This window comes from Onychostoma macrolepis, chromosome 19 (genome assembly GCF_012432095.1).
Source record: "Onychostoma macrolepis isolate SWU-2019 chromosome 19, ASM1243209v1, whole genome shotgun sequence".
In the NCBI taxonomy this organism is placed as follows: domain Eukaryota; kingdom Metazoa; phylum Chordata; class Actinopteri; order Cypriniformes; family Cyprinidae; genus Onychostoma; species Onychostoma macrolepis.
The window spans coordinates 12,227,960-12,254,038 of NC_081173.1; the positions used below are offsets into that span (position 1 = coordinate 12,227,960).

General features: G+C 36.6%; 1 protein-coding gene across 4 annotated transcripts; it reads left to right on the forward strand.

The window, feature by feature from the left end:
* Nucleotides 1-690: 690 nt before the first annotated feature.
* On the forward strand, nt 691-25,471 carry poc1bl (POC1 centriolar protein homolog B (Chlamydomonas), like). Of its 4 annotated transcripts, none has more exons than XM_058753876.1 (11): nt 691-990; nt 8,325-8,771; nt 15,996-16,165; nt 16,882-17,071; nt 17,157-17,342; nt 18,322-18,439; nt 19,472-19,648; nt 20,455-20,586; nt 20,739-20,849; nt 23,389-23,541; nt 23,695-25,469. In XM_058753876.1, the coding sequence occupies exons 2-11, from the start codon at nt 8,386-8,388 to the stop codon at nt 23,821-23,823; spliced, it is 1,752 nt and encodes a 583-aa protein (XP_058609859.1). In that variant the 5' UTR covers nt 691-990; nt 8,325-8,385; the 3' UTR covers nt 23,824-25,469. The 4 variants fall into 4 exon arrangements, with proteins under 4 accessions (XP_058609859.1, XP_058609858.1, XP_058609861.1 ...); XM_058753875.1 differs by having other exon boundaries at nt 692-809; nt 23,695-25,471; XM_058753878.1 differs by lacking the exon at nt 691-990 and adding an exon at nt 3,466-3,500 and having other exon boundaries at nt 23,695-25,470.
* Nucleotides 25,472-26,079: the final 608 nt, after the last annotated feature.

Sequence of the window (26,079 nt, forward strand, 5' to 3'; positions counted from 1 at the left end):
ATAAAATATAATAATATAAATGCATATACATGTAAATATTTTCAAAATATATACTGTATGTGTGTATTTATATATACATAATAAATAAATACAGTACACATACATTTATTATGTAAACAAAAACTTTTATTTTGAATGCGATTAATCGCGATTAATTGTTTGACAGCACTAGTATTAACTAATTTAGTTTTCTAACTAATGATTGGTTGCACATTTCATAATAGAAATGTTAGTAATTTAGTAAAAATTCTATTCAGTTGATTTAAAAAAATCACAATTACTCATTTGGACAAACAAAAAACGAACACACAAACAAATAAATAAAAACCTGATTCTAAAAAAAAAAAAAAAAATTGCATGATTGGATAAACAACAAATAATGACTGATTCTCAGAAAATAATATAATTTCACATGCAAACAAACAAACAAATAATGATTGATTTCCCCCAAAATCGCATGATTGGACAAGCAAAAACAAACAATGAAACAAATAAATAATTGCATAATTGGATAAATAAATAAATAAATAAATAAATGAAGCCTGATTCTTAAAAAAATGTTTATACTAGGAAAATCTTTTAAAACCTTTGAAATCACAGTGTGAATATTAAATGACACACAGAGGCTCTTGAGTGTGCAGCTGTAATGCACGCACATTGAACTCCCAGACTTCCCATAATGCTCCAGTCACGTGGCCCACTTTATGAAGGCAGACTGTCAAATCTGAAACTTCCTGGGGTGCGATGCAGTACATGCAAGACCATGACATTTACTTCAGCCATGTAACTCGTCAAAGGATCGCGCGTTTGTAAGGAGTCAAGCTACTTAAAGCGATTAGCGTGGGCAGTTGTGTGTGTGTGTGTGTGTGTGTGTGGAGTAGAGTAGAGCGGGTTTGTTGTTTGAGGAGGATGTGTGTGTGCTGACAGCGGCACGAGCGGCAAACCAGCAGCTCCTTATATCTGTGCAAGAGCACGGCATGAAGAGATCAGGTAAGATCGTCGGGTGTTTAGTTACACCAGTGTCGTGTGTGTGTGTGTGTGTGTGTGTGTGTGTGTCTGTCTGTGCGATATAAAGTTGTTTTGCATGTCAACGAGCCGTCATTCACAACACTGATACATTCGATGATTGTTGTTTTGATGGTTCGTGATCCATCCACTCTCATGTTTTTACTCATAAAGTCACAACTCCGTTGTATTTATCTTTGTATTTTGGATTATTTGTGTTCATATGTTATGTACAATCCATATGTTATGAGTTAGCCTACTTATATTGATAGTTTGATGATGTCATGTGTGCTTCTACTGCATCTTTACGAAAAGATCTAGGTCTCCGATTACAGTGTGTGTTTTCTTCTTGGGAAAAAAGTACTGTGGTGGTACCTTGGTATAGTGATAGTGATACCATAGTGCTTTGATATATATCATGCTTTTAAATGATTATCATATGTACATAGTAATTCAAGCTTCTAAAGAATGACATGCATAATGGTACCACCATGTTTTCAATTCTACCATGGTAGTCTACTTCTTGGTACTTTGGCATGTTCTTGCGCGTGTCTGGTCTGATTGTGTGAATGATTTTGAGAGTCAAAATCCAGTACTAATTTGACACAGCTGCTTATTATTTTGGAATTTTCCACTATTAATCTTCAGCTTCTCCCATTTCCTCACAAAATGTTTTTTTTCCTTGTGTAAACCAGCTAAACCAGTTGAGTACCAGTCCAGCCAGGCTGGGTGGACAGCTTAAACGGCTAAGAGTGGTGAACCATCTTTGTCTGGTTTAAGGTGGTGTTTTCAGCATGCTTTAAAACAAATCCTACATATGTACTTTTTTTTTTTTAATTGAATTAAAAAAAGTCTATATTTACAGTTTGTTTGTTGAATTGACATATGGGTTTGAAATGGAAAATCTTCAGAGACTTACTTAAAGGGATACTCCACCCCAAAATGAAAATTTTGTCATGAATCACTTACCCCCATGTCGTTCCAAACCCGGCAAAGCTTCGTTCGTCTTCGGAACACAATTTAAGATATTTTGGATGAAAACTGGGAGGTTTGTGACTGTCCCATTGACTGCCAAGTAAATTACACTTTCAAGGCACAGAAAAGTATAAAAACACATTGCCAAAATGAGTCCATCTGCCATCAGTGGTTCAATCTGAAGTTCATGAAGCGACACGAATACTTTTTGTATGCAAAGAAAATAAAAATAATGACATTTATTCAACAATTCGTCTCCTCCATTTTGGAGAGCATCCGATGGATGCAAAGTGCGTACGCTATTCTCTGTCATCATCAGTAACGCATGGATACGTATTGTATGTTTATTTATGCTTTGATTTGAACGGAAACAGCGTATCCATGCGTTACTGATGACAGAGAATAGCGTACGCACTTTGCGTCCATCGGATGCTCTCCAAAATGGAGGAGACGAATTGTTGAATAAATGTCATTATTTTTATTTTCTTTGCATACAAAAAGTATTCGTGTCGCTTCATGAACTTCAGATTGAACCACTGATGGCAGATGGACTATTTTGGTGACGTTTTTTATACTTTTCTGTGCCTTGACAATGTAATTTACTTGGCAGTCAATTAGAGCTGCACGATTAATCGTTAAAAGATCGCGATCTCGATTCAAACACCCACGCGATCTCATTTCTAAATTACAACAATTCACCCGTGTTTATTATACGTTTTGAAAAAAATCATACTGGAGCATTTAAATCTGTTTTGCAGCTGACACAGAGAGAGCAGTTATCATGTTTAGGTAAGAAACAGCTTCACAAACAGTCTTTTCAACCACAAAATATTATTTCTGTCTTACAATCATTCATATTATCACAGAAATACAGGGATGAACGTTTATAGTTTGTATATAAACGATGTCTATGGTAGCGATCAAAATAGAGGAAATCACCTTGTGAAAGCAACTGCCGCTTCAAATAACGTTTGTCTTGATTACAATGTTTCTCCACTAGATGGCGACAAGTGACTGTTATAAAATGTATTTGTCATTGAATCATTCATTCAAGAGATTCATTCAAAAATGCTGATTCATCCAGTAATGAAACAAGTATTCATGAGTGAGTCACTGAATGCTTCATTCAAACTACTTTTTCCACAATTTTTATAGTAAAAATTGGTTTATTCTTTTTTTGAATAAAGTGACAACAACAACAACAGTGTGCAGATCTTTTTTCTATTATTTGATGTACCTTTTGATCTTGCACCTGGCCACGACATTTTTGGATGTGCGTGCTCTGACCCTTCTTTTACGAGCAATTAATATTTAGTCACAAATTATTTTGTTTTGTTCAGAATCGTGGGAGAATCGTGATCTCTATTTGTGACAAAAAAAATTGTGATTCTCAATTTATCCAGAATCGTGCAGCTCTACAGTCAATGGGACAGTCACAAACCTCCCGGTTTTCATCCAAAATATCTTAAATTGTGTTCCGAGGACGAACGAAGCTTTTACGGCTTTGGAACGACATGGGGGTAAGTGATTCATGACAAAATGTTCTTTTTGGGGTGGCGTATCCCTTTGAAATGGCTGTAAATAGAACTATAAATATAGATAAACATTTTTATTTTCTATTTTTCTTAAGTTTAATATATTTTTAAAACGTATGATGAGTCAGTATGTATGTTATGGTTTGAGGACAAGTGGTTTTAGGGGGAATGTGCAAAAATGTGATGTTAAATTTTGATAAAGAGAAAATAGAAGTGCAACGTTTGTGTTAAGAACAAGCTAGTGATTATCAAGAATTCATTTCAAAGTGGATGTGGCACGTAAAGTTGTGGGACATGTTTTGAAAAAAATCAGACAAATGAAAGGGAACAAGCTGCAAATGGAGTGCACTTGTCAGACAAGTAAATCTGGATGTTTCAGACATTCTGGGCTGGTACTAACTGACCTAAATTAAGTCATCAAAGTCCTGTTGGAAATGTTCATTGTGAGCAATTATTGCTTTCAGCAGGAACTGTAACACAGCTGTAGACTAATGCACAGATGTTCTGACTGCTGATCCACATGTAGCAGCAAAATCCATCTTACTGTAAACAGCATTATGACAATGTTCTGACTAAACTCTCCCTGGATGACTGTACACACAGTTAAAGTTGTCTCATTTTCTCCTGCTTATTAATACAGCACAAAAGTTACTATTCCGTCAACATTTACTCATCCTCATGATGTTCAAAACTTGTATGACTTTTGAGGAACACAAAAAGAGAAGTTTAGCAGAATGTCTGAGCTTCCCTCTTCCCTACAATGACATTTTTTAAGTATCAAGTATGAAATTTAAATCATTATTCACTGACAATTTGGTCTTGACAGCTGTGATCACCATTCACTTTCATTGTATGAATTTCTCCTTTTGTGTAAGAAGGTAAAATGAGTTTCAAAAGACCACACTGTTGTTTTCAAACGCTTTTGTGCACTAAAACACTTTCTGAACCTTGTAATTTAAAAGTAATAATGCCACAAAGGTGATACTCATGCTTCTCAACCCTGAAGAGCTGAAGTTCCTCAGCTTTCCCACATCCATCCAGCCTATCAGGTTTAATATGGAAGTTTTTATGGGTGCCCAGTCAAGGGTTGCTTTCAAAGAGCTCTCCATTTTGTAAGCCCAGAAAGCTTTTGTCCCTTGGCTTGTGACCAGTCTTTTGGAAAGGGCAGCTATACATCTTCCAAAGATCTAAGCAGCAGAAGAAAACGCTCTTTTCATAATTCTGATAGCTGTCGTAAATGATGAAAAAAAAGTAAATAAATAAATCTTTGTTAAAAAATAAGTGCATTTTTGTGTGTGTTGAAACACTTTTTGGGGCCACTGTAGTGTTTTGTGAGCGTCAAAAAATACAGGAAATTAAATAAATAAATAAACCATTGGATTAGTATATATATTTATATGTTAGTGTATATTTTATATATAATTTCTCTTATTATGATGCATATAATTAATAGACTAAAATTAACAATTAAATGGTTAGGGACCTATATTTCTGACAGTTTTCTTGAGTAGATGTTCATACCAGGCATATGGTTTCAAGATGAGGTGTACAGTTAAACATATGTGTGTTACTATTTTTATAGAGCAGTGAAAGCAATTTAAAACAAGCCAATAGATATTTATAGCATCTAGTTGGATCTTCTCAGAATGTTCTGAGTTTGTTTTCATAGATGTCTTCCCCTCTTTTTGCTTGCTCTTGCCCACGTTCATCGAGTAGTTAAGCCAATAGCTGTCATACTGCCAAACATTTTAACCACAGACTCCCAAATATTTGAAGTGCATTGATAGTCCATTTAGATTATTTAGTGTACAGATTTGTTGCATATATGTGTGCGTAAGCGACATTCATCATTCAATAGGGTTAAAAGGTTGAAGTGTTTTGATTGAGGAATGGGATTACTGTCTCAGACTGTCTGTCTGTCACGACCACTGTTCAGCTAAATCCCTGCCCGCTGAAATATTAATGCAGCTCAATTATGTGATTACTCCGTTACCCTCAGCTGATGATGGATTGTCTGTATTCAACCCCTCAAATTCAGCTTCAGTGATTGGAGGTGGCGGTTAGCATGAGGCTTCAGTCAAAACAGCTTGCGATTAAAAAGTAGAAATGGTGCATCTGACCTTCATTTTAATGAATATGAAATCATTGTAAATTGCTGTTTCATTCATCACTTTTCTAATTCTGGACTTGTATTAGAGAAAGTGTTTGTGATTGTTATTGGCAATTTACTGAATCACATCCAGTATTATACTCCATTTTGATTGTTTTGTAGATATTTTGTAAATGGTGTGTTTTTTTTAGAAAGATTAATGTGTGAAAATCTGAGAACTAAAGCCTAAAACCTAAGTGTAACTAAGACATACAGTGGTGTGAAAAAGTGTTGGCCCCCTTCCTGATTTTTTTTTTTTGCATGTTTGTCACACTTTAATGTTTCAGATCATCAAACAAATTTAAATATTAATCAAAGATAACACAAGTAAACACAACATGCAGTTTTTAAATGAAGTTTTTTATTATGAAGGGAAAACAAAATCCAAACCCCCTAAACCTAATAACCTTTATAACACTCTAATAACACCCTTAGCAGCAACAACTGCAATCACGCGTTTGCGATTACTGGCATTGAGTCTTTCACATTGCTGTGGAGGTATTTTGGCCCACTCTTCTTTGCAGAATTGTTTTAATTCAGCCACATTGGAGGGTTTTCGAGCATAAATGGACTGTTTAAGGTCATGCCACAGCATTTCAATTGGATTTAAGTCCAGACTTTGATTTGGCCACTCCAAAACCTTCATTTTGTTTTTCTTGAGACATTCAGAGGTGGACTTGCTGCTGTGTTTGGAATCATTGTCCTGCTGCAGAACCCAAGTGCACTTGAGCTTGAGGTCACAAACTGATGGCTGGATATTCTCCTTCAGGATTTTCTGATAGAGTGCAGAATTCATGGTTCCATCAGTTATGGCAAGTCATCCAGGTTCTGAAGCTGCAAAGCAGCCCCAGATGGTCACACTACCACCAGCATGTTTGACTGCTGGTATGATGTTCTTTTTATGAAATGCTGTGTTGGTTTTACGCCAGATGTAACGGGACACACACCTTCCAAAAAGTTCAACTTTTGTCTCATTGGTCCACAGAATATTTGGCCAAAAGTCTTGGGGATAATCAAGATATTTTTTGGCAAATGTGAGACGAGCCTTTGTGTTCTTTTTGGTCAGCAATGGCTTTTGCCTTGGAACTCTCCCATGGATGCTGTTTTTGCCCAGTCTCTTTCTTATTGTTGAATCATGAACACTGACCTTAATTGAGGCAAGTGAGGCCTGCAGTTCTTTAGATGTTGTTCTGGGTTCTTTTATGACCTCCTGGATGAGTCGTCATTGCGCTCTTGGAGTAATTTTGGTAGGCCGGCCACTCCTGGGAAGGTACACCACTGTTCCGTTTTCTCCATTTGTGGATAATGGCTCTGACCATGGTTTGCTGGAGTCCCAAAGCCTTAGAAATGGGTTTATAACCCTTTCCAGACTGATACATGTCAACTATTTTGTTTCTCATCTGTTCTTGAATTTCTTTAGATTGCGGAATGATGTGTTGCTCTTTAAATATGCTTCACTTTGTCAGACAGGTTCTATTTAAGTGATTTCTTGACTCAACAGGTCTGGCAGTAATCAGGCCTGGGCTAGTGAAATTTAACTCCGCTTTCTAAAATAATGTGGTTAATCACAGTTCTTTCATGATTTAATAGGAGGGGGCAATTAATTTTTCACGTAGGGCCAGGTAGGTTTGGACAGCTTTTGTCCCTTAATAAATGAAATCCTCATTTAAAAACTACATTTTGTATTTACTTGCATTATCTTTGTGTAATATTAAAATTTGCTTGATGATCTAAATCTTTTAAGTGTGACAAATATGCAAAAAATTTAAAAATCAGGAAGGGGGCCAACACTTTTTCACACCACTATGTTTCACACGTATGTTGAATATTCACTAACAATATAAGGGTGTTTAATTAAAGCAAGACCTCTCATACAAGTTTGGTATACATTATATATGTTTATTTATATACAGTATAGGTGAAGGTGACTTTTCTGCTCAACAAAGATACATTTATTTGATCAAAAATACAGTAAATGCAGGAAGATTGTGAAATATTACAATTTAAAATTTCTGTTTACTTTTTGAATGTATTTTAAATGTAATTCATTCCTGTGATGTTAAAGCTGAATTTTCAGCATCATTACTATTCAGTCTTCAGTGTCACATGGTCCTTCAGAAATCATTTTAATATGCTGATTTGCTGCATAAGAAACATTTCTTATTATATTCATGAATTTAGGGTTCAGCAGAGCAGCATTTATTTGAAATAAAAATCATTTCTAACATTGAAAATGTCTTTACTGTTTTTTTTTTTTTTTGTTTTTTTATTTAATGCATAAATAATGGAATAAATAAATAATAGTGCACAAGATAAAGAAAAACAAAACCACATGACTGATTTGGCATTGTTTTTCAGATAGTATTTTAACAGAACCTCTCAAGTACCACTCAAGAAATAATAGTAACGGATTCAAGAAATGACTTATTTTTAGAAATAAGCCAATAAATAAGCATCAGTGACCCAGGTGATATCGCAAGTAAGCAGCCCATTGCATAATCTGTTTAATATATGTTAAATATGTAAATTTACTCCTTGTTTTCTATTTATTTTTGTAAACAGAAACCATGTAATATTTGACAAGGCCCTCAGTAGATCTTTCCAGCCTTTGTATCAGTCTGCCACTAATCTGCACTTCTCTTTCTTCTCTCATCTTTCAGTAAGTTGGGAGTCTGGGGCTCTTTGACTGGTGGTGCTGTTGTTGGTGCTGGCTGCCAGGTCATGAAGATCCGCTGGTCGAGGAAGGTGGCTCTCCTGGCCAAGGTCTGCTTCCTCTTTTCTCTGCTGTGGCTCTTCTACCTTCTTATATTCCGTTCGTCCCCCCCGTCTCTTCCTGATAAAGATGGTCAACACGACATCCTGGTCCGTGATCTTCCATCCATCGAGGAGGAGGAGGAGGAGGACTCCGACAGCCTCCAGCAACCCGTTTATGAGAAGCTCCCGCCAGACCTCAACGCTCCTGGAGAATATGGCCGAGCCACTCGACTGACCCTCAGCACTGAGGAGAAGAAAGAGGAGGAGGCCAGCATTGAGCGTTACGCCATCAACATCTTCATCAGCGACAAGATCTCTCTTCATCGCCATATTCAAGACAACAGGATGCATGAGTATGTCTTGTCACACTGAGGGGCTCATTACACACCCTACCACCTAGCAGTGCCTTAGGAACCACATAGTAACATGCTAAAATCACTTTAGTAACTGTGGTCCTGACAACCACAGAGAACACCCTAGCAAACACAGAGAAACATGTGAAAAACACTTTAGCCCTATTCGGACGGGACTAGTTTTACAGGGAGTCGTTAGAGAAATGTGTGTTTCACAGACGTAATTGGTGATTTTAATCCTGTCCGAATCTGCCACGTCTGTTTTTTTCTCTCACACAACCTCTGTAATAATTCCAGAGCAAATTACCTACTGTTTTTCAGCAAACTCAGTGATCCTCTGAGAAAACTAATCCCGTCCAAATGCGATATCTGTGATTGCCGGTGATATTTTTTTGCACAACGCGTTTCCTTGTGTGTTTTGGCCAACGTGAATTACCATAGACACTCTTACCGCGCTCATGATTGATATATTTGCCTCCCGGCAAAAAAAACAATAATAAAATCAAGAGCCAGATCACGTAACGTTAAACCATTCAGACTGGCTATTGTAATATCTGCGTCAGGTAAAATTACTCGCGTTCCTTTCTGCACTCAATTACATAATGTTTTAATTACATATGCATCTTTATGAAAATTAAACACAGATTTACTACAAATAACTAACTAAAGTAAAACTAAAGCAACCACACATTAACATGGTTTTGCTATACTAGCCATTTAGCTTCACCATGGTATTTGTAGTAAAACTGTTATAATGGAACATGCTAAAAACACTCCAAATACCTTTGTGAATGTGTAGCAAAGCCCTGGCAACCATCCTGAAGACCCTAGTAACCATAGAGCGACATGCTTCTTAGTAACTGTAGGTTAAACCACCTAGCAATGCCTTAGCAATCATCCAGAACAATTTACCTATCGGTAAGCCCCTCCCCTCGAAAGCAGATGAGCCAATGGCTGTCGAGTATCAGTTACACGGGGAGCGGAACTCGGACATCTTTAGGTTTCAGCGCCATAGAGAAACATTGGAGGATCTGAAGCTCGCATCGATTTGATGGTGTTTATGCTACAAAAATGGAAAAATGAAGTGCCTGGGGTACTTGTAACACTGATTCCAGGTATCTTGAGAGGATATGCAATAGAATTTATTTTATTACATTTCCTAAACCCAAACAAAACAGAGCAAAATGTCCCTAAGCATTCAACCCCAATCCCAGTGAAGAAAAAAACAATCATTTTATGGTTGCCATACTCTCATTAAGTTGCAATTTCATCTGCTCAAGTAGAACGTTAATGTTATCTTGCGGTTCAGCAAGGTAATTCTGGCTAAAACTAACATCAAAGTTAGTGAGTCCATGTTAACGTACAAACCTAAATAGCGGACTGTTCTCACATCATGTACAGTGTAGGTCAAAAAATAAACGAAGGTCTACATTTCAGTGCCTCTACATATTAAACTGGTTAAATGTACATTAACTTAATCGTACTCTACGATACATGAACAGTGTTGATCCTGCATGTTGTCATCCGCGATCGTGACGACCGTAATATGAGACTTATCTCGCTTGCATTGTGATCTGTAAACCCTCCTTCGTGTTACCCACCATATTTATTTTAAAATATTTTATATATCCCTCCATGGAATATTTAATTCCCACTTGAATGGTGGCCCTTCTGTGTCATTGTGGGACAAGATTTTCACACTGACAGCTGTCATTGTAAGAGAGTGTGCAGCTCCGTTTGTTTGTCCAAGGGAGCAACAGTAACTAAGGGGGGCGGGGCTTACCGATAGGCCAATTAACAAATGCATAGCAACATTCTAACAACATTCAGAACACCTTAATAACTATAGCAACCACACAGCAGCATGTAACTGCAACTGTATTGCATCCCTGGCAACCACTAAGCTTTAGCAAACATCCATCCAGAAACTGCATAGCAACATGCTAAACAACGTAGTAACTGTATAGAAAAGTGCCTAACAAAGCTGTAGTAACCATCTTGAACACAGTAGCAACCACACAGCAACATCCAAGACTATAGAATACCCAAGACGTGTCACTTATATAGTTTTGAATGGGGAAAAATGCAATATTCATATGGCCGCTCTATCGAAGGAAGCCCTACCTTCTGAATAAAAGAGCCAGTTGTTAATTGGTAGTGGTGCAACGGATCACAAAACTCACGGTTCGGATCATACTACGGATTTTGAGTCACGGATCAGATCATTTTTCGGATCAGCAAAAAAAAAAATTTGCTTATCATTAATTACTAAAAGCTTACTTTAAGTACTTCTATACCCCAGCAGAAACTACTAGCTTAACTACTAAAGTCAGTAATAAAACAATAACAATTACACAAATTACAAGCATAGATGAACAGCCTACAACATAAAATTATAAATAAAGACAGTAACAGTAGTATTCAGGTGCAGAAATGTAAAAACTAAAAAATTAAGTGTAAAACAACACAATAATGCTTACTGCATAAGGTAAATGCAGATTAATCTTTGTTAAAGATGGGGTGTTGTTTGATTAGCAGACAGAAGCAGGTATTATAGGCTGCTGTCTCTTTAAGACTAAATGCACGGACCTAGTACTGACACACATCCGGTTTCTTTCTCAGCTGTATATGTTAACTTAAGACATAACCGACTGTGTTTACCAGAATACTTGCCAAAACGGGTATTTTAACATAACTTTGTTTGTGTGTATGTATCCATCCGTTGAAGCGTTGTCTGAAACGCAGTATCTGAATCGCGCCTCTCTCTCTATGGAAGGCCAAAAGGGCCAAAAACACTTGAATTTTAACGCGTATTTAACATGTATTTAACGTGTTAACAACACTTATTTCAATCAGCGTGTTAAATACGCATATTCAACGTATTAAATGCACATGAAATACATGTTAAATACGTGTGAAATCAGCTGATTTCCCCACAAAATGTTCATGCTTTGATGATAATTTATGTTTGATCATGGTTAAAACTAGAATGTCCGCTAATGTGTTTATTTACAAAAAAAAGCATGAGTGGAGAAAAATGAGGAAATTTTATTTTTATGTAATATTTCCTAAAACAGCAATTTAAATATATTATCTCTATAAGATATACACAAAAAGAAAAAGGGGAAAAAAAGACAAAAGACAAAATAATTAGGCTGAATAAGCTGATCTATAGCATGTTAAATGGTGGTAGGAATGGTCTATGAATGGTACACCCCCCTAAGTTCACATAAATGGTTTGACCCAAGTCTTCAGCAGCCAATGACACTGACCCATTCAAACTGATTTTTAACACATATTTCACGTGTATTTGAATACGCGTATTTAATGTGTATCACATGTTGAATACGCGTATTTAATGTGCTGATTTTTCACGCCTTAAATACGCGTATTTAACACATGAAATACGTGTTGTTAATGTGTGAAATACGCGTTAAAATTCACGTGTTTTTGGCCTTCCATATTTCTCTCTGCGTGTGCGCGCTTCAGTGTGTGCGGCAGCGGCTGAGCACAGAAAACGGTGCGTGAGTCCCGATTCGACTTTAGCAAGACAAAACACGTGCAAATGATAAACTTTCACTCTATGATGGTTAAACTTAACAGTTATTCCGCGAATCACATGCGTGCCGTCCGGATCACGGAACATCTACGATCCGTTGCACCCCTATTAATTGGTAAAGTCAGCGCGTCACTGCAGCTGCTGTTAGAAGTCCCGGTTGCTATAAAAACAGTCTGCGTTCTGAGACGTGCGCTTAGGACTGCGCATGCACAGTGGCTGGTCTAGCCTGAAAAATAAGCTTTTTATTGAACAAAAGAAACATTATGGTACAGTTGTAGTCAGATTTAATTCATGATTTCAAATATGAAATTTAATTGTAAACTTGGTGAACAGTTTTGGAGAATTTGATGTTTCCCTATTCAAAGATATAGGAGCTGCACTTGCAAGCCCAAGAGGCATTTCAAAGATGGCCGCCGAGTGAAATGACTTGCCTTGAAGGGATTTGGCAACATGCACCTTAGTAACTGTATAGAAAGAAACCACCTAGCAATGCCTTAGCAACCAACTAGAACACTTAGCAACTGCATAGCAACATTCTAACAACACTCATAACACCTTAATAACTATAGCAAAGCACCTAGTATCCACCCAGAAAAACTTAGCAACTGCACAGCAACATGCACCCTAGTAACTGCATAGAAAAGCCCTGACAACCACCTAGCAATGCCTTAGCAACCAACTAGAACACCTAGCAACTGCATAGCAACGTTCTAACAACTCTCGAAACAACTTAACTATAGACCATCCAGAGCACCCTAACAAAAACAGCTGCAAAACAACATTTAGAACACCTTCATAACTGTATAGCTGCTGTCTAGCAATGCCATAGCAACCACCCAGAACACCCTAGCAACCGCACTGCAACACGTGACTGTATAGCAAAACCCTGTCAACTAAGAAGAATAACAATTCACATTTTCTTCAGCAAGTCCTCTGTTCTTGCCATCGCAATGTTTATAGAGGCAAATAAATTTTTGTTATACTGCATTACAAATAAGCATGAAAAATAAATAGAAAAGGTGCTTTTTCCCTTCCTGAAGAATTGAAATGATGTTCTGAATAGTGATTCCTTTAGGTGATTTCTACACTTCACCTGCTTACAAATGTTGTCTGTTGTCTGAAATGAACCCATTGCCTTCAGCCGACAACATGATTAAAAAAAAAAACAACAATAGAAAACAGAGCTGGGAGGGTTCCTCCGAACAGCAGTGCTTTTGTATGAGAATAATTGTTTCATGGCTCTTGTCACACAATAACGAGTAGGGTTCAAGCTGCTGCTCTGAAAAGAGAAAGTGTCCCCTTGGAAGACGAGAAGTGAAACAAATTGGATGCGTTTTTTCCCCCGCAGTCTTTCAACTGCACTCCGGTTGCCACATCATAGGCTCTTCTGGAGATCACACACGGCAGTAGCACATTTCTTGGCATAGGCAAGGATTTTTATCTGTTGATGTGAAGTTCTTTTGCTTGCTTTCTGAAATAACTTTCAGGCAAGTTAGTTCTTGTCAAAGACTTAAGCATTACTGCCAGAAATGTTATGCTCTGGACTTTTTTTCTTCTCTCTTTGTAGGGATAATTATTGAATATTTGCTTAAATGTAGTTGCTGTCAGTGAGTTTATAGTCTCTCTAAATATTTGCGGTGAATTTGAAGAGTTCAAGAACCTTCTATGGAACATTATGACTCACTTTATTCAGAATCCCTGCTGAATCTGTTTTTCAACGCCCCATCTTTATACTGTCTCCCCTAAACTAAAAGCAGCAACACTACCAGCATGACTGTATTTTTCAGTAGCATCACAGTAGTTCGGCTGTTTTTAAAACGGTGCAGCTTTTCTAGTATAGCAAGCTTCAAAAATTAGTCGTGTAGTGAGGCTATTTTCTTTTTTTTTTTGGTCAAATTGTCTTGAGTCAATAATTGAACATGCTGAGAGGTCTGATTTATTTTAGCGAATGTATTTGTTTGAATATTTCATTATTGAACTGTTACAAATTATTTACTGATTTATTGGAGTCACTGGGTCTTCTTTTTAAAATATTTTAAATGTATTTTATAGAGGTCGACCGATTCATCGGTTTTGCCGATTAATCGGCACCGATAGTTGATTGCCACAACTATCTGTTATCGGCAAAAATCCTTGCCGATAGTTTTCCGGTTTGCAACCGTTGCTGGAGTGGCTGAGAAGGGTCCGCTGGCATTATACAGTGCGAGAGCGGCCTCTAGAGGCGGAAATCATTGACAGTACGTGTTGTTTATTTTGACACGTGACACTGCACGCTGCACAGAGCGGGAAACTCCAGACTCTCATTTAAAAACAGGCGACAGAAAATCCTGCCGCGGAACAGAACGCCATTCACATAGTTTTCTATTAAATTGCATTATATTTGTCCCAAATCGTTGTGAATGTACATAATGACTTTACCCTAGGCTATAAATTATGTATTGTGCATTTTTCAGCAAAACGTTTCTTTCTTTGGCTCTAATAAAGTCTGTATGCTTCATATAGAGCTGTAATACAGATTGTGCGTTCTCTTTCCGCCTTGCTCTTTTTTTTTTTTTTTAAACACCGAACTTCAAACTCATTTATGCCACAATGTTCATTCTTGAAGCAAACTTATGTCCGTTTGGTTATTAAATAAATTATTTTAGATCGCCACTTGATTTGAACGCAAAGCGTCTGGTGTGTGTGTGTGTGTGTGTGTGTGTGTGATACCTCTGAGTTCTCCTAGACGCAGCGCTCTCTTTCAGTATCCATTTTGAAAACTATCGGTTGATTAATCGGTATCGGCCAGTGTGGTCCAACCTAGCTATCGGTAAAATCCACTATCGGTCGACCTCTAGTATTTTATAATTTATTTGAATAATAATGTGTTATTGTAAGCTGAATTTCAACAGCTATTATTGTAGTCTTCAGTGTTACATGATCCTTCAGAAATCATTCTGATATGCTGATTTGCTGCTCAAAAAACATTTACAAAATTTTTGTGGAAACAGTGAAACTTTTGTAAACTTTTGGTGAATAGAAAGTTCAAAAGACCAGCATTTAACAGTAGTCTTTTGTAACATTATAAAAGTTTTTACTGTCACTTTTGATCAATTTAATGCATCCTTGCTGAATAAAAGTATCAATGTCTTTCAATTTTGAATGGTAGTGTACATTAAATGAGTACCTGCAATTTCAAAGTACTTTTCACTGTCCTTCCATCTCTGTCCTAAAGGGTCTAAAGCTGTTTCTCAGAATGCTGTAAGACATGTCTGGCATGTCTGTTCATCTCCCACCTCTCATTCAACTCTGTTTGTTTACAGAGAATCTGTCACTCAACCAGAAATTTTCATTACAGATTCTGGATTTGAGGAATGAAGATCAAAGAAAAGAGGACACAACTTGTTTTATGAATTGAATGTGACCACATGCATCTTTTTTTCAGCCAGATTCTTTCTTCACACCATAATAATTAATAATTGTCATGTGAAACATTATAAGCAGTCAGAATACTGCAGGATGAGCATATGGTGTCAGTTTCACAGCGATAGATGTTCACATTTGCACTTTATCATGTGTAGTGTGTAACTCTCAGGAAACTGTTTGTCTACACCACATGTTTTGAATACAAGCCAGTTTGCTTAACCGTCTGATTAGTTCTTGCTTTTTTTTTTTTTCAATGTCAGATGCAAAGCTAAGAAATACAGCATCCGTCATCTGCCTACAACGTCAGTGGTAATAGCATTTTACAACGAGGCCTGGTCCACTTTACTCAGAACCATCCATAGTGTGCTGGAGACAACACCAGCCATCCTACTGAAGGAGGTCATACTTGTGGATGACTTCAGTGACAGAGGTAAGGGGACACTTTCTAGGCAGTTTTCACACGTTTATAAATGTATAATTCCACCAGACTAATTTGAAGCCTTTTCCATCCTAGAGTATTTTTCTTATCCTGATTGGTCAGCATTGCTAAAACCAATTAACATGCAAATAATTTTTTTGGAAGCAAGGAAAGCTATTGAGTCTGTTAGGTGCTACACTGATGAATAACAAAACCATATTACGTGTAATTTTACTTTTATATAATGTTGATTTACTTTTAAAAGATTAACCATTTTAACGATTAATGAACTTAAATGACAAATTTTTTTAGATGGACCCATAAAAACTTTTTTATAGAGTTTTATATGTGAAGGTGTTTCTAATTTTCTTCTCTTTTGAATTTTATGAAATGTTATTATTTATTTTATTTTTTGTTAAATGTCGACTCTCTAACTGCAATGTGTAATAGCCTGTGAAGCTGATATGTAAATATTCATATCATTTAAATACAACCAAATACAAGCAGTATTTGCATTGACGTATGCTCACACAGTTGCATATTTTATGATTTCTCTACAAAGCTCTGGATAGCAAGTTAGCTGTAGATATTATTCCATATCGGTTTTTTATTTGCTGAAATAAACTCAATCCAGATGTCTCTAGTAAATCAGTTGTTTTCCTGTTATCCTGCCATTATCTGTTGGATCCTGATAAAAAGTTTCAGTTTTGATTTTGTATGAATTACAGGCTATCTGAAGTCACAGCTGGCTCAGTATGTCAGTAACCTGGAGCGCGTTCGTCTCATTCGCACCAAAAAAAGAGAAGGTCTGGTACGGGCCCGGCTCATTGGCGCCACCTACGCTACAGGACACGTTCTCACCTTCCTTGACTGCCACTGCGAGTGTGTGCCTGGCTGGATCGAGCCACTTCTGCAAAGGTGTGCCTTTTTAAAAAAATCCAATTCAAATGTATCATAGAAACACTTGTGATTGTTAATAATTTTTTTAAATTGTCTTTTTTAGAATTGCCGAGAATGAGAGCACCATCATATGTCCAGTGATTGACACCATTGACTGGAACACATTTGAGTTCTACATGCAGACAGATGAGCCAATGGTGGGCGGCTTTGACTGGAGGCTGACATTCCAGTGGCATGCTGTGCCTGAAATCGATCGCAAGATACGCAAATCCAGAATTGACCCCATTAGGTTGGTTTGTGCTCAACTTGTCCAAATCCAGCTTTGCTATGTGGCTTTCTTGGCCATTTTAAAAAACAGATTAGAAATGTTTAAAGGGATAGTCATGCTCACCAGTAAGTTGTTTCAATCCTGTTATTTATTCTGAGGAACACAAAAGGAGAAACCGGACAATGTTACTATATTTCACCTTATTACTGTTTATAGTAATATAATATGTTTTTAAATGTATTGATCCATATTGGATATTTATATCAACTGGTATTATACATTTAATTATTCATGCTTATTTCCTGTATTTTTACAATTAGATTACTTTTGCAATATCACAATACCGCGCTATTGACGAGCATAACTGCAGAGATCTGTTTACTTCACTTCCTGTTTCAACACGATTTAGTTTCGGTTTCATTGGTTTCTGAATATAACCTCCTTATTGTGTGTGTATATGTATATGTATATGTATATGTATATGTATATGTGCGGTAAAACCGCATAACGAGCTATTGAGCCACTCAAAATTACCACAAGGGAAATTCCTTAACCACGACAGCCCTAAATTTAATATTTGTAACTTAATCATAAAATAATTATCAGCCAAAATTGTAATTTTGAAACATTCCTAAATTATATTCATAAGGGTTTGGAATGACGTGTGTTAACTATCCCCTAAATACATTAGGGTCTCTCGTTCTTCCAGTAAAAACTTTCAGGAAGTTATTTTTTGAAGGAAATGGACTGAAATAGGATTGCAGTGATATTGTGTTGATTAAATTCACTTGCAGTGCAGTGAATAGACTATATTTTAATGCTCAGACCCAGGGGTACTTTCAAACACTGTCCAGTTCTGCGCTAGATTTCTCTCAAGGCTCATCCGAGGGCAGACCCAGAGGCGCTCACTGAAAACTAAGAAGCACTTACCTGCTAGAAAATTGGTGCTAGGGAATATCTCTGATGAATTGCCAATGCTCTGCTGCTTTTCATTTCACAGGTCTCCCACTATGGCAGGAGGCCTATTTGCCGTCAGCAAGGCCTACTTTGAGTATCTGGGCACTTACGACATGGGCATGGAGGTCTGGGGAGGAGAGAATCTGGAGCTTTCTTTCCGGGTAAGACTCCTGTATTCTGTATTCCATTACCTTTTGTACTGGTAATTTGCATAGGCTTCCCATCGGAGCGTGTCGACGGGTTTTTGGTAGCTTGAAAGACTAAGAGCCACTGTTTATAATTAGACACATCTCTCATATTGGATTTCTTTTTTTGGCCTATACCTAGAAATGAAGATTGATAGTGTATACCATGGAGTAATCTTTTATGCATATGGAAACGGAATACAATGCTGTATCTTCCAGGGCCGTATGACGCTCATGTATAATTGATGTGCTGTGAATTGGTATACAGAAGCATGTGGGAAATAAAGCTGGAAAATGGATAAAAAAGGAATTTTGGTGGTGTCTCAATAGATCTAAAGCAATGTTATCATGTCATGTTTTATTTCTGACAGGAGGTGCATTCCTAAGTTTGTAAACTCAAAATGTTGGGTTTGTGTGCAACAAAATTATGCAGGATGAGTCGAATCTCATTTAATAAATGATGATGCTCTAGAAACATGCTGTGGGGTTATTGGCTTTCATTTTAAAGTAACTTTTTCAATGTTAAAATACTTTTTTGTATCTGTTTTAATATGCAGAAATAAAAGACACTCATACTGTAGGTTGATTTTCCCCAAAAAAGTGTGAACGTTGGTCTTTTGTTTGCCATCCTGAATAGACACACAGCCTGTTTGAAAATGATTTATTGTTGTATTATTTATTTAGTTATAATTAATACATATGTAATTACCAAATGTGTTTTTTTATTTATTCATAATTTTATTTTTATATTTATTAATTATTGTTGAGACACTAGTGGTACAGAAATGGCAGTATATACTTCACTTTTTATTATAATTTATTATATTAATAATGTAATATGCAATAAATGTAATGCATAATAATTTTCTATTGCTATTTATTACTTTTTAATAAGAATATTTCTTCAGTACTTTACCTTCCTTAATCTCTTTTAGGATTTGATTCGCTATTTGAAATTACAGTTTTATTGGCTGATTCTTGTTTCTTTTAATATTTTATTTCTTGCAGGTGTGGCAGTGTGGAGGGTCTTTAGAAATTCACCCATGCTCCCACGTGGGTCACGTGTTCCCCAAGAAAGCTCCATACTCCCGATCCAACTTCCTTCAGAACACTGTCCGTGCTGCGGAGGTTTGGATGGACTCTTACAAGAAGCACTTCTACAACCGAAACCCTCCAGCCCGCAAGGTACACCTCCATCGTCCACAACCTTTCATTGGGCGGCACCTCTTTAATATCCTGTGCCGTTGCATAATCTGAGGTATACAGCTGTTGTGTTATTTCCTCATTTAACTGCTTCAGTTGCTGTTAGTGCAAGTGCTATTCTTAAAATTGCTTACGTGCTCACAAAGGGGAAAAACTCTGAAAGAGATAAATGACACTTGGGTTTTGCTTGAGTGCTTCCTGTTCTATCGGTTTACAGTATTTGTTATTCCTTTGGCTGTCTTTGAAAAGCTTATTAGCTGACAAAGATAATAAAACTAGGCCAAACATATATTATATCACCCTGGCTGACATGAATCTGGCATGTAACTCCATATTACTTTGTAGAGAATTTACATTATTGATGAGGCGGAGCTGTGATCAAATAATAAATCACTCTCTATAGCCACGACACCAGATGCCACGAGTAAGAATATTTGTTGTTCGTGTACATCAGGTCTGAATGCAAACACGCCCTTTAAAAGCCTAAATTAATATTATCATGTTTGCCTGATGGAGTTGACACTTGGTTAGTTGGAAGTGTGTCGTGGCAGTTCTTGTGTCAACATTACAGGACAGCTAACAGGAGGTACGTACGTGGCGTTCTGTTTGATAGAAATGTAGTCTAAGAACTTACAACTAGAGTAAAGTATAACAAAGTTCAATAAAGTTAATCTTGTCATGCAAAAGAGACCAAACAAACACATTAGCTTTCACAGACGTGCTACATATGTTCCACTAAATAATCTGTCATTTTTGCCTTGAGGCTTGATTTTTCTTTGCTCCTGTAGGAATCTTATGGGGATATATCTGAAAGGATTGTGCTGCGAAATCGGCTTCAGTGTAAGAGTTTTGAATGGTACCTGCAGAACGTCTATCCTGGCCTACATGTGCCAGAGGACAGGCCTGGCTGGCACGGAGCGGTAAGTGACTAATGTAATCTAATCTAATCTGATTCCCCCCGGAGTACTTTTTAATGTCATTCTCGCTATATATATATATATATATATATATAATTTTATTAATTTTTTTTCCCTTCCCACTGGTTTTACATACGTCCTGGTTTCTGGTGTAGGTGCGTAGTGCCGGAGTCCACTCTGAATGTCTGGACTATAACGCCCCGGACCACAACCCCACAGGAGCTCACCTGTCCCTGTTTGGCTGCCATGGTCAAGGTGGTAACCAGGTAGCTATCATCAGTATTAAGCTATCTCTTACCCCAGTGGTTTTCAGTTTCTTTCCTTTTGCCCACTTTTTTGTGATTCTCACCAGAAAATTGGCCAAATATTTTAGCACTTAGTATTAAGTAATGAAGAAAAATATGACATTTATTTATTCAGACCAAAGTGACTTACAAATGTTGAAAAACAAGCGAAGTATCATTAAGGAGACAACAGTTTTAGCGACAACGCTATTACGTTTCGGTCACACTTAACAATAAGTTTCCATTTGTTGTTAATTTGTACACAACACTTTAGTATATTATTAACTATTAGTAACTATTAACTAGTTGCTTATTAGCATGCATATTATTAATACATTAGCTGTTTAGTATTAGTACTTATTCCCCTACCCAATAACTAAACTTACTAAACTAACTTACTAACTATTAATAAGCAGCAAATTAGGAGTTTTTTGAGGCAAAAGTTATAGTTAATGATTTGTTAATAGTAAGAATTGGATCTTAAAATAAAGTGTGACCATTTACATTAGATTAATATAAACTACAATGAAAACTTTTCATTAATCATAATGTTAATTTCAACATTTACTAATACATTTTTTTTAATCAAAAGTTGTATCTGTTAATATTATTTAATAAACCTGACATGAACTCTACCAATGAACAGTTGTATTATGTTATTTTATTTTAACAGATTAGTAAATTCTGTAACAAATGTATTGCTCTTTATTAGTTAATGCTAGTTGACTAAAGTTAACTAATGAAGCTTATTGTAAAGTTGATAAATGTCATAAACTTCTGTCTGTTCTTTCTGTTTTTGCTATTTTGTTGAATAATAAAAATCATTAAAAAAAATCATTAAAACTCTTTTTGTCACTAGGCCTACATTGTTTCCACAAAATACAATATTAAAACATTTTGATAGCATTTAATTATGGTAAATGACTTTTAAAATATCTATAAATAAATGAATAAATAAAAACAGTACTGTTCTGCATATATGTGCATGCATAATATTTTTAAATGTATCATTCAGCCATATTTTTTTTTTTTTATCTTCTGAACACAAATGAAGATAAAGCAAAAGGATTGTGAAAATAATGGTTGAGCTCTAAAAACGTATAACAGCACCATCAAAGTGTTTCTCACGACTCGTGTGCTAAATTTCTAGTCTTCTGAAGGCATATAATAGCTTTGTGTGACAAATAGACTGAAAATTCAAATCAAATATAACATTGTGGTACATGCTTATGTAAGTCCAGTGCAAATAAGCAGAATATAGAGGAGGAGAATGAGTTAATTGGTTCTCGCACGTATCATTAATATGGCAAATGTGAATCTGAGGAAGTGAATGAGATTTGAGAATAGCCTCCCACAGGGACTTCACTTCACACTTTGGAAGCTGCTGTTACCCCACAGCCTGACGTCTCTAAAATGGATTAAAGGGGGCTTTCTATTAATGCCAGAGCTATCGAGTAACTTTAAAAATGAGCACGAGGTGCATTTCACTTCCAGTTATATAACAACTACGACAGCAGATGCAGGAGATCCTTCAGACCCTGTTTGTTGCGTTTGCAGTGAAACAAAGCTAGCTTTATTAGTGCTGAAATATAATCCTTCCTGAGATGTGCTGCCCTTCTGAGGTTTGTTATTTATCTAGTGTCACAGTTGGAGAAATGAATGAGTTGCAGAGGATGTGTATTTAATGGAAAGGGAAGACTGCACATGTGTCTGGTGGCGTATGTCACTGCTGTGCCTCAAGGGACTCAAGGAAGTAGCACCATGTGTGAGTGAAAATCAATGTTTCCACAGCCAAGGCTGAAAAGGAAACCTTAGCCACTTCTGCTCAAAGATAGATGTCTGTATGAAATATACATGTGGCCAGTGAGACTAATGGTGACTGCAGTTTGAACCGCATAGGAGCCTTCTCTTCACTGAGGTCACATCTGTCCATCTGATAAACACTAGAGATGAGTTATTTCTCTTAATAGCTACACTTTTTAGTTTCTTTCAGCCTCGTTTTTATTTCAGCTTTCGGACCTTTACCCTCGAAGGATCTACTTCTGATCTTCCACCTGGAGAAATTATTTGCTTATGAATTATTAACCCAACTTTGATTGTTAACAACATCCCTGCAAACATCCTTATCAGTTGCTTAAATGACATTTGCTACAGAGCCTGTGTTGTTCTAGAGGCCTGTTTTTAATGAGTTCCATATGCAACAAATTTTATATATATATATAATATTTTTTTTTTATACAATATATATATTTTTCAGCCTTTTGTATTTCAATATTTATGTATTTGCTCGGAAATGGCTTAATATTAAAAAAGTGTAGCCAAGTAGATTTGAATTATGTATATAATAATGCATATATAAAAATGTAAAAATTATATATGCACTACTGTATATATTAAATTGATCATTGATCAAAAGTGACAGTAAAGACTTACAATATGTGAGAGAAAAAAAACAGAAATGCAAATGTTCTTTTCTAACTAAATGTTATTTCTCTCTCTCTCTCTTCTCTCTCTCTCTTAGTACTTCGAGTACACATCTCAAAAGGAGATTCGGTTTAACTCTGTGACTGAGCTGTGTGCTGAGGTTCAGGATGGAATGACGCACATAGGGATGAAGCATTGTCCGCGGGATGGTGCTCCCAGACCTCCCGGCATCATCTGGGAGTTCAGAGATGTGAGTCTGCTCGCCCACAGCTCACACTATCACTGAAGTGCCATCAGCAAACAGGATGAGATAAGAGACAAACACAGTTATTGTATATCAGATCTGCTCTGTTGTTGCAATTCCATGCCAAAAATTCCTTATCTAGCATTTGTGTCTTTTCAGGATGGCAGCATATATCACCCTCATTCAAACATGTGTATCACCACCTACCGCACAGAAGACGGCCGTGCAGATATCCAGATGAAAAGTTGCTCTCCTGGAGACAAACACCAGCGCTGGAGCTTTGAGTGACTTTAAACCCCATGCGAACTTGGATGTAAGTGCAATTATCAAAAAGAACGTCACTTCCGGCTTGGCATTACAAAAAGGAGCGAAGAACAGGCAAAAAAAATGTGACCCATCCCTCCACATAGTGCCTTTGCAAACCAAAGTGGACATACTTGTAGTGCCAATTCTTGCGTTTCCTTGTTAGAGACGTCCAGTGTGCTATTATAAGTACGAAGTGCATATTAATAACACATTGTAGCAAATTCAACAATCCAGCGTGTTGGAACAGCATTTTTTTTGTTTACATTGATGCACTATATGCTTTTAGTGAATCATTTTTAGACTCAGCAGTAACTAATCTTTAGATCTACTGTACAGCGATTTTATTTAATTGTACCAGAAGTGACTGATTTGAGGATGTTGTGAGTGGGTTTGCCTGATTGTCAACTGTTGTTCTCCTTTTGTTATTTTGAGGCTGGTTTTTGTATTACTAGGGTATTTAGGGTCTTTTCACCTGATTTCGTGTAAGCTGCATGGACTATTTTGGCACACTGGTGATGATCGAACTGTACCAGCATTTTAGGTCTCTCTCACACTAACAGCAGTGTTCAAGTAGTTTTTGGTAATAATGTATGTACACTTCAATTTGAAGTAGATTACAGAAACTGTACTTCAGAGTTGGTATAAAATATACAGCAATTGTGGACCAATTTTTTTAAATCCTAAACCGTTTTAGTAGTTTTTCTCTACCACACGTTTGGGAATTGTTTTCCTAGACTCACCAGAAAGTGCCTCTTCAGTCTGACTTTTTAAAAAGGTGCGTTTTCCTTCACAAATCAGAGTATTACAGTACTTTATCATGATGTTGGCCAAAGTAAAATTCAGAAAATTGACTAAGTGCATTTATCACGGGTCTTCCAGCTTTCACATATTCAAAACTGAATAATGTATCAATGCGTTTGCTAAACATCTTGAAAATGCTATATCGTTAATAACCAAACATGGATAACACCTTATGTTTGCACTAAAATGCATTTAAAATGGCAACATTGAAATTTTTCTAGGTCTCATTCTTTGTAATTGTCAGTGAATTAAATGGTTTAAAGGGATTGTGGGAAAGTGCGAATGAAATTTGAATTACTACTGATAAAGCACAGTTTGTGGTGATCATGTATTTTGCTGATCGACTGTAATGAAGTATTTTTGAAACATGGAAAAAAGTACAAAGTATTTTTGTCTCAATGAATTAAATTAATGTTCTAAATGTTACATTGTTGGAGTGGTTGTTTATCTTGATAATGTGACCTGTCCTTGATTTTCTGTTGCTGTGCCATCTAGTGGTGAGGAAGTAAGATGTGAGATTAGAATCTAAACGGTTTTATTTCCGTGTTAAATGTGTTCAGTCAAGATTTGATTAGGTAAAGTTCCCCATTTTACATCTCCTTAAAATAAGGTGTTCCCTGCACAGTTTTACATTTGTGACCTGAGCCTATTATATAAACCAGATCACGAGGAACCACATGAGGTTCTGCCAAGTCAGGCTCAAATGTTTAATGGCACACTTTCCAGGTGTGCCACGCAACTACATAAATAAAGCTGGAGGTCACTGAACATTGTCATGCTGCATCCATAAATAAAGCTGTATTTTCCCCTATGGCTTGTGATTGGATTGTGGGCAATAGGTGCGTGATGAATCCCCTTAAACTGATGCCAATTATGTTAGTTTCTGTTGTTCCTCTGGGAATATCGCAGCAATGAGTAAGATGGCAATTAGACATGAAGGACTCGTCACATTTCCCTTGAGGTCGTGTAGTGGTAGTCCGAACAACTTAATTTCCTCTGCTAAAAGCTGTTCTGTTGATTTACTGTAGATAGGGGGCAGTTTTCTATTAAAGGGACAGTCTGTTATACAACCCTTATCAATAGTCTCATAAAAAACGCAATGGAATAACCTATATATTAGACTGATGTCTGATTGGACATAGAAAAACTGTTTTACACAGTTGTGTGTTCATACTGTATGTGGTAAATGACTGTGCAACATTGTGTTCAGTGTACCATAGATTATTACAACACTCTTTGGATCTTTTACAATAAGAGTGTTCAATCAAAAAACTGTGGCACTCAAATTACCATCTCACCTCTCTGACGGCTTAATAATTAAACACATTAATTTGGATAAACATACATTTTGCTTGCTACATGGATCATCTTACATATTTGTTATAAAATATTGCTGGTAAGAAGTGAATGGATGAGGACAATATTACAACATTTTTG